The sequence below is a fragment of the Myxocyprinus asiaticus genome, chromosome 48, assembly GCF_019703515.2.
Source record: "Myxocyprinus asiaticus isolate MX2 ecotype Aquarium Trade chromosome 48, UBuf_Myxa_2, whole genome shotgun sequence".
Classification (NCBI taxonomy): Eukaryota; Metazoa; Chordata; class Actinopteri; order Cypriniformes; family Catostomidae; genus Myxocyprinus; species Myxocyprinus asiaticus.
The window spans coordinates 13,627,538-13,637,186 of NC_059391.1; the positions used below are offsets into that span (position 1 = coordinate 13,627,538).

At 38.5% G+C, this 9,649-nt stretch overlaps 1 protein-coding gene across 1 annotated transcript; it reads right to left on the reverse strand.

The window, feature by feature from the left end:
• Positions 1 to 7,703: 7,703 nt before the first annotated feature.
• Positions 7,704 to 9,185, reverse strand: LOC127437510 (leucine-rich repeat-containing protein 10-like). The gene is made up of 2 exons (XM_051692481.1): positions 9,024 to 9,185; positions 7,704 to 8,562 (listed from the first exon to the last, which is right to left on the reverse strand). Exon 2 carries the CDS (start codon positions 8,538 to 8,540, stop codon positions 7,815 to 7,817), a length of 726 nt encoding a protein of 241 aa, XP_051548441.1. The 5' UTR covers positions 8,541 to 8,562; positions 9,024 to 9,185; the 3' UTR covers positions 7,704 to 7,814.
• Positions 9,186 to 9,649: the final 464 nt, after the last annotated feature.

The following is a 9,649-nucleotide window of genomic DNA, read 5'->3' on the forward strand; positions in this document are numbered from 1 at the left end:
TTGGGCAATTTTACCACAACAGAAAATAATTTCACTTTAAAATAGGCTTTACATTTAATTTTAACAACTGTTAAAGGTACTTCATATTTTTATGAATGTGTTAATTATTGGCCTACCTTCTTCTGAAGCAGCGCTCAAACTGTGTTTTACGTGGCACCTATTACTTTTCTCTGCACTGTTCAGGATCCACCAATCACAGTGGTTTGTAGGATTTAAAAAAAATCATTTTCTGGTGGGGTGGGGGCTGGGTAGCTCAGCAAGTAAAGATGCTGACTACCACCCATGGAGTCGCGAGTTTGAATCCAGGGTGTGCTGAGTGACTCCAGCCAGGTCTCCTAAGCAACCAAATTGGCCCGGTTGCTAGGGAGGGTAGATACACATGGGGTAACCTCCTCGTGGTCGCTATAATGTGGTTCTCGCTGTCGGTGGGCCATGTGGTGAGCTGTGCATGGACGCCGTGGAGAGTAGCTGCCACTGGCTGCGTCTCATTTGGAAGGATGCGTACTCCGGAGGTCGCATTTGACGGCCGCATACCTCATCAAGGCTGTCTCATTTCAGAAAAGCGAGTAGGACACTCCGAATGCAGCCTTCAAATGCGACCTTCTTTCATGGGAATTTGGAGAATGCATGAGGTGTATGCTTCATGGGCACTCACAACCCACAATTCTTTGCTTTAACGGAAATGTCAATAAGTAAATAAAAAAATGACGCCAGTTTGCCCGTAAATATGATGTTCAAATGCAAGTAATGTTAATTCCCAAGTTGAAGTACCTCAGTAGATGGGTGCAGAGTATATAATATAATATATTAATATATAATTCAAATAAAGTATTAGACTAAAAGTACACCTGTAAAATATATTTTATTTTCTCTTTACATCATCACTCTCCTAAATTTTACCTCATGCATTCCCTTCCAGAGGGACTTTGTTCCCTTCTCACTCAAAGCGCTTGCGCTTGTTAAAGAGTGTCGTGCAGTCATAGCAACCATGTTACATTCTATTTCTGTTTGTCCTACGAAGGCCGTCTCGTTTAAACGAGACTAGTTTAAAGGAGAACACTCGGTATACTGCAGCCTTCAAAGGATGCGTTCTACCTATCATGCAGCCTTCAAAACGAGACACAGTCACTGATAAGATGCGGATTGATGGTCTCAGACCTGGAGGCAACTGAGATTCATCCTCCAACACCCGGACTGAGGCAAGTCACTACGCCACCAGAGTACACTGGGAATTGGGCATTCCAAATTGGGGAGAAAAAGGGGAGAAAAAAATACAATAATAATAATAATTTTCTGGAGATTACACAGGCAAATTACCATTGGTATTTTACGTCCTATCCTTGAAATTAATAGATTTTAACAAGTATACTTTACGTGTACAAAGTTATTATTTTCAGTGTTTCCTGTCAAAAAATCAAAAACTATCCTGAGTTTTGCATGCAGCAAAGGCTTGTGTTTTTTCGGCCGGGTGAGCGCCCTCTTGAGGAAAACACCTTAAAATTGGCAGAATTTTGGCAGTGGTGCAGAATTTTAAGATGACAGTATAACTTCCAGTTAATGTTTTATTTTCCTCATTGGAGAAGAACATCAGGATAGATTGAAAAATAATATTTTTTTTTTCAATAAGGCATTTGTGATAAAAATAAAATAAAAAAGTCATTAGTTGTATGCTAAGCCTAAAGCCTACTTCGTTCACAAACATGGACAAAATCAAGATGGCTGCAAACTGGAAATGACAGAATTCAGTACACTGTATTTCAGGGAGGTTTTAATTCCACTAGAGTGCACATTTGTAAAGCTATATTGGTTCATATTTGAGGCTCGTTGAGGACAAACATAAGAAACACTAAATAGATCCTAAATAGATTAAACACATGACCATTGCACAATACAGATTATTATGGAGGGCCAAATAATAAATCAGTAAATCAATCTTTAAGTACATAATGGAACTGTTGAAAAACTATAAAATCATTAAAATAATCTTTAAATCACTAGGCCTAAATAAATCAATAAAGGTCCTTTGTGTTTCATTTTAGCACTAGTTTGCCTCATTTTGTTTTTAGCATTATCTTTGTATTTATTTTTTATTTAAACATGAGCTTCCTGTCTTTTCATTTTCAGGGTTACGGTTATTGGCACGTCACTCAATGACAATGGGCATCACCTTTCAAAGTTGGATGTCCTCTTCCATGATGAGCTCCTCCATGACTTTGGCTCCTCTCACAGAATCAACAAAATATTGTGCATTTTCTGGTAATGATAACTGTAACCCTTAAAAGAATAGTTCACCCAAAAATTACAATTCTCTCATCATTTACTCACCCTCATGCCATCTCAGGTGTGTACAAATTTCTTTCTTCTGCTGAACACAAATGAAGATTTTTAGAAGAATATCTCAGCTCTGTAGGTCCATACAGTGCAAGTGAATGGGTGCCAACATTTTGAAGCTCCAAAATCCACATAAGGGCAACATAAAAGTACTCCAGATGACTCCAATGGTTAAATCAATATGATAGGTGTTGGTGAGTGACAAAGTAATATTTAAGTCCTTTTTTACTATAAATTCTCCTCCCTGCTCAGTCATCTCCACTTCAGATTTCCTTTCCGCGATGGGAGAAAGGTGCCATCTGTTGTTCCTGGCAGGCTTCTCAGCCTTACAGGCTCCAAATGGTTAGGATTATGGTGGGAGCGGGGTTAGGGTATCTGCTGCCTACCAGGAACAAACCGTGGCCCCTGTGTGCTTCTCATATCTGAAATTGTGCATCCTCGTTTCCTTTCCTCGCTTCCTAACTCCACCCTCTTTGGAAGTGAGGAAAGGATGGAAGGAAAGGAAACAAGGACAGAGGAATCGAAGCAAGACAAATTTGTAAAATTAAATGTCCTTCAGAGCCGTTTTTGCGCAGCTGCAATACCTCAACGCGCTTGCCTTTATGTCATTGAAACTTTATTAATATATTCATAATAAATCTAAATAATTCAAGATACACTGTTGAGTATGTGACAATTATGGTTTATTTAAACTGTAAAGGTGAAACTTGAATTAAAACAATTGGACCAGATGTAAAAGGGGAGGAGAATTTATGCATGCGTCAGGTGCTTTGACCAAAAATTCTTCCGCATAGGATGCGCCTGTGTTTCCTTACTCAAGCTTCCTCGATATGCTTCTTCCATCCTTGATCCTCATGGTGCGTTTAGAGAATTGGTACGTCCTTAATGATGGCGGACTTCGATTGGTTTCCGGGTCAAGGCTTGAGGACGGAGGAGTGAGAAAAAAAGGATGCACAATTTAGGAATTGAGAAGCACCCCTATGTACAATGGGCTTCGCTTTCTCATTTTTCTTCTTCTGTTTTTGGTGATTCACGGTCTGCATATCACCCCCTACTGGGAATATTGATCTGTTTCTCACCCAACCCTATCATATCATGTCTGAACACATGGATTAAAACAATGGAGTTTTAAGGATTACATTTATGCTCCCTTTATGTGGATTTTGGAGCTTCAAAATGTTGGCACCCATTCACTTGCATAGTGCTGAGATATTCTTTTAAAAAATTTAATTTGTGTTTTTTGTAGTACAAAAGAAAGTCATTCACATCTGGAATGCCAGGAGGGTGAGTAAATCAAGAGAGAATTTTCATTTTTGGGTGAACTATCCCTTTAAAATGAAAATGAGAAGACATGAAGCTTGTGCTTAAATTAAAACAAATCCAAGTATAATGCTAAAATAACAATGGACATAAAATAGTGCTAAAATGGAATACAAGGGCATTTATTGATTTATTTAGTAATTTAATGATTAAATAATGATTTATTTTTATTTTTATTATTTCTTAAATATTTAATGAGCTATTTAAATATGTATTTAATTATTTTATTTTGAGTGTCTATGCAACGTGTAGAAAATACAATGTGCCATTTCATTTGGGACTTTAGCATTGATGGATTTATTCCCTATATACTATAAAAATATATTAATATTACATTTTCATAAATTAATTGTTTATAATATTTTTTTCTCTTTTGTTGACCTGTTCATATATCTTTGAAAATGTGATCATGTTTTGTTGCAAATTAAGAGTGTGGGTAAATTCTTTGTTTATAAAAAATATAAAATATAACACTAAATACACAATGGATTATTAATTAAATCAGAACAGTGCCATATCAGCTGTATTTTTAATCTCTGAATCCAAAGAACGGTGACCTGCTTCACTACATATTACAGAGCAGGAGCGTTATAGGATGATTAAAACCTATTAAGAGTCTTACATCAAAATGGAGACCCAAACCTGCATTATTTATGAGCAGGGGTATATTGTTAGAATTTAACCATTTATCATTGACATGGCCAACCTCACTGAACAGATTTAATGAAAAGCAGTAAAGTTATGTTTAGATACAGTACATTGCCAAACTAAAATTAATTGATGAAGGATTGAAGTACCAACAAATAATGATATAAAAAAAATTATAAGTTATAAAAGTTTCTTAGTTCCCTTTAATTAACATATACATATGTGTTACAAACCATGTCTTATGTATAAATATCTCTTTTCCTATTGATTTACTTAAATGATCTTTGTTCTACATCAGAAATCAACTATAAAAGACACTATGTTTGTAGAAAAATCATTATCACTTCATTTCCAAGATTTTCACAAACATCATATTAATTAATTGACCAGTCCTCCTCTGCAGTATCAAAAACTCCATATTTGTAAACACCTCAGTTCAGTCAGTGTCATGGTGAGCTCAAGCATCAAAGTTGTCTATGCTTTGGTTCCTCACTGAGATGGCATTCCACTTTTAAGTAATATTCCAGGTTCAATACAAGTTAAGCTTAATCGACAGCATTGTGGCATTATGTTGATTACCACAAAAAATAACTTAGACTTGTCCCTCGTTTTATTTTTTATATTTTTTAAAAAGAAGTACAAATCGAGGGTATGGTAAGGCACTTCCAATAGAGGTGAAGGGGGGCCAATTTTTGGAGGGTTTAAAGGCAGAAATGTGAAGCTTATAATTTTATAAACGCACTTACATTAATTGTTCTGTTAAAATTTGTGTATTATTTAAGCTGTAAAGTTGTTTGTCGTTTTTATGGTCGTTTTAGGGTTTAAAGCAGTGCTTGAAGTGGAAGAAAAATGTGCAGGCACTCTCCTTGTTAGTATTACACTTTTTTGGGGGGTGGGGAGTGGTGGGGGGGTGGGGGGTGGTAGAGAGAGAGAAAATATACTCTGAGACTGTTTTTGTTTGCATCATGTTTATTTAAAAATAAGTAAATAATCTTGGGGATTTATAAAAAGAACTGGGGCCATACTTTTTAATCCGTATTTATGTTACATAACACTTTTATTGTAACTAACAAAACGTTTAATAATGTGTTTATTTACATTAAAATGGTATTTAATTACATTAAAAGAGGTATTTAAATAACTCTTTCAAGGTCTGGCCATAAATTAATTCTTAAGATCTGGCTGAAGAACAAATATGACTTTACATCCTCACTAACAGATATGTTTTGATTAGCTTTACTTTGAAAATACAAACATACAAAGTAGGGTTTTTTTTTTTATGAAAACTGAGAAAAAATATTTAGATCTGCCAAAGTCTGTATCTTTGTCAATATCAACACACATAAGAGAACAATGGCAATCTAATGTAGAAATGTCTTTTTACACAAAATAAATGTAGCCTGAAACTGAAAAAGAGCATTATGTCTGGTTTTCCAATGTTTTTTTTTTTTTCTCCCCTTTTCTCCACAATTTGGAATGCCCAATTCCCAATGTGCTCTAAGTCCTCGTGGTGGAGTAGTGACTCGCCTCAATCCGGGTGGCGGAGGACAAATCTCAGTTGCCTCCGCTTCTGAGACGTCAATCCGCGCATCTTATCACGTGGCTTGTTGAGCACGTTACCGCGGAGACCTAGCGCATGTGGAGGCTTCACGCTATTCTCTGCGGCATCCATGCACAACTCACCACGCGCCCCACCGAGAGCGAGAACCACATTATGGCGACCACGAGGAGGTTAACCCAACGTGACTCTACCCACCCTAGCAACCGGGCCAATTGGTTGCTTAGGAAGCCTGACTGGAGTCACTCAGGACGCCCTGGATTTCAACTTGCGACTCCAGGTGTGATAGTCAGATTCTTTACTTGCTGAGATACCCAGGCCTCTGGTTTTCCTATTTAACATTTTTATTATCCTCCCATTCAATGAGGGCAAAATTTGCCTTCCTTATCCTGCATACGTTAATTTGCATACAGGAGCCAGATACTTGTGCAGATAATAATCTTTAGAAACAGTGAACAAACTGATTTGATGATGTTCAGGATTGAGAATGATGTAGAAACAAACACTGTCAGGATATATGCATAGGCAAGTTCAATGACAATTCACATAATCTTTTTACGAGCACTACAGAAAAGAATGGAGAATAAAACAAATTTTCCTATGTATTTTCTTTGATGGTTTGGTTTTCATGATCGTTTTGCCTCTTGTGAAAAAAGGTTGTGCATATGAGCTGACATCACTTCTGTAACAGCTTTTTTTTCAAGGCTAGTTTTAAATGCACCCAGCAGCTAAGCAATTTGCATAAATACATTTAAGTAAATAACACGCAATAAAATGGGTTCACCCAAAAGTTGCTGGTTCATGTTTTGGAGAATTAACTATGTCCAGACAAGCTTAAACATGCATGCTCCTCCGGAACTGGACACAGATCGCTTGACGAGCACTGATGCTGTTGCACGGTTTTTTTGTTTTTTGTTTTTTGTTTTTAATTTTCTCACCTTTTTCTCCCCAATTTGAAATGCCCAATTCCCAATGCGCTCTAAGTCCTTGTGGTGGAGTAGTGACTCACCTCAATCTGGGTGGCGGAGGATGAATCTCAGTTGCCTCCGCGTCTGAGACCGTCAGTCCGCGCATCTTATCACGTGGCTTGTTGAGCACATTACCGCGGAGACATACCGCGTGTGGAGGCTTCACGCTATTCTCTGCGGCATCCACGCACAATTCACCACATGCCCCACTGAGAGCGAACCACATTATAGCGACCACGAGGAGGTTACCCCATGTGACTCTACCCTCCCTAGCAACCGGGCCAATTTGGTTGCTTAGGAGACCTGGCTGGAGTCTTTACTCACTGAGCTACCCAGGTCCCCCGTGTTGTTTTGCTCAGAGAGTGCTCGGATGTTTACCACGATTTTATCAAAATTATTTGGAAGGTCAGATAAAAGTGATTGGCGGGCCGCATCAAATCACTGTCTTACATTAAATAAAGACATTACATCATACCGGGAGACTATGAGAAATGGTGGTACACAAGAAAAACTCTCTAGAGTAAATTATAGAAGTGCAGGTACCACATACCGCCCCACTTCAAGCACTGGTTTAAAGCATTACGTCATCATTGCAACAAAGTTGTAAAATTGGACATAAGTTTACACAGAAAAGGTTAGAAAGGGAATGTAAACATGCGTATTGTTTACATCTTGTGGCTATACTTTTATAACAATGTGTATTTTAACGTTTACAGACTGGCCCCATTCACTTTCATTGTAAGTGCCTTTCTGTAACCCAGATTTTTTTTTTTTTTTTTTTTTATAAATATATTTGTGGTAATAAACATTATGCCACAATTTCTGAGCTTTGCTTGTATTTAACCCAGAATATTCCTTCAAGTAAATGCTTTTGCACTGTTGCTTTCTTCACTCATTTTCTTCCAGCAACCCCTGCATTTTCATGCCTACTTTGGCCACCTTTCCTTCAGTCTCATCTTCTTCATCGTCAGAGCTATCTGCCCAGTGGCCTACCCTTCACACCCATCACCCACCAAGGGTGCATTAACACAAGGATTGTGGTCGTAGATTACATGCTTTAGCCCTCTTAAATGGGCGAGTGACGGAAAATGGCAAATATGATTTCGGTCCACATCAATCACTTCCAAGTAATGCATCTTCAGTAGCACAGAAGGGAACTCATTTAAAATGTTCCCTGCTAGCCAGATGCTACGGAGCTCCTCAAGTCGACCGAGCTCTGCGGGTAAGCTATGTAGCTGATTGTAGCCCAAATGGAGGGTCTTGATATTGGGAAGCTCACATACTATTTGAGGGAATTTGGTGAAGCAGTTGGTCTCTAGCCACAACGTTTTAAGCTCGGTGAGTTGGCATAGCTCCTTAGGCAGCCCATAAAGTTGGTTATTGCCGAGGTAGAGGATGTTAAGCTGTATGAGGCTGCAGACTACCAGAGGCAGCTCCTCAAAACAGTTGAAGTCCAGGGCTAGGAGCTGTAGCTTTTGCAGGTTTCGCAGCTCTGATGGTAAATTGCTCAGGTGGTTGTCACTCAGGTAGAGTTTGACTAGCTCATTGAAGGCAGAAGCTCTGATGGGAAGGTGACGTAACTGATGGCTGCTCAGGTCAAGTGTACGATCAAGGGGCATCTCTTTCAAGTCCCCTACTAAAAATCGTTGACATCGCTCTGAGGGGACGAAGGCCACAGTACTTCGCACAACATTTCCCATCCTTCTGATCCACATTCATGGTCTCTTCATGTAAACACTAAAGAGAGATGGAGTGGACTGTTACAGTGAATCAATTCGTTCCAAACCCATATGACTTTCTTTCTTCCATGGAACACCAAAGGAAGATGTTTAGGAGAATGTCTGGGCTGCTCTCTTCAAGGACAAAAAGGCAGCAGAAAAGCCTTCTGAAGCCATTTGTTAGCTTTGTGTGAAATTAAACAGCATGAAATTTGAGACGTTATTCGCTGAAAATCTTGCCTTGAAAATCTTGCTGAAGAGCCACCATTCACTTTCATTGTATGAAAAAGAGCAGCTTGGAAATTATATTTTAAATATCTCCTTTTGTGTTCCACTGAAGTAAGAAACTCAAACAGTTTAGAAAGTTTCGATAGCATGCCTGTTTGAACAGAATAATATGAATGATACAATCAGTTTTTAGTTTCAGTAAGGCAGAAATGAAAATACAAAATAAAAATTTGAATATTCAACCCTACTTACCAGGGTGCAGAAAACATGAACCTTCATTTAGAATCGAGCTATATGCTGGGAGATTTTTTGAGGAATGAGAGTGCGAAATGGAGGAATGAAAGTGCGAGTATGTGGTGTTTCATACTCCTATGTTCTGCTGGCACATCTGCCCTGCCAGTTGCTGAGAGCACCAGAGATGACATCCATGCCCCTCCCCATTTCAGCTAAATGATTTCTCCATCTCTGGGAGGTGGAGCTGACCAGGGGCAGTGATAAGCCTAAAGGTGTCCTATGATTAAGGAATTTGAGGGTCATTGGAGACCTTCTATTTGGGTGCTTATCTTAGCCAGGACCCTCTACATAACTGTGACCACTTGAGTGCACCACCCCATAGATAAGACTCACCCAGTTATAGACAACCACCAGAGGCTGTCAACATCACATAGCATACCACAGCATTTCAATAGGAAAGTTTAAGGGTTGGAATGGAAAATCAAGGTTAAAGGTTCACTCAGTAATTTTTTATTTAAATTTTTAAACTGATTAAAATCAGATACATCTAAATTGTGGATTCAGTGTGAATAACAATCTTGTACAAGTTTGAAAAGGCTTGCACCAATAAAATCAAACCAAACTTGCTCAGAATATTTGTGCAT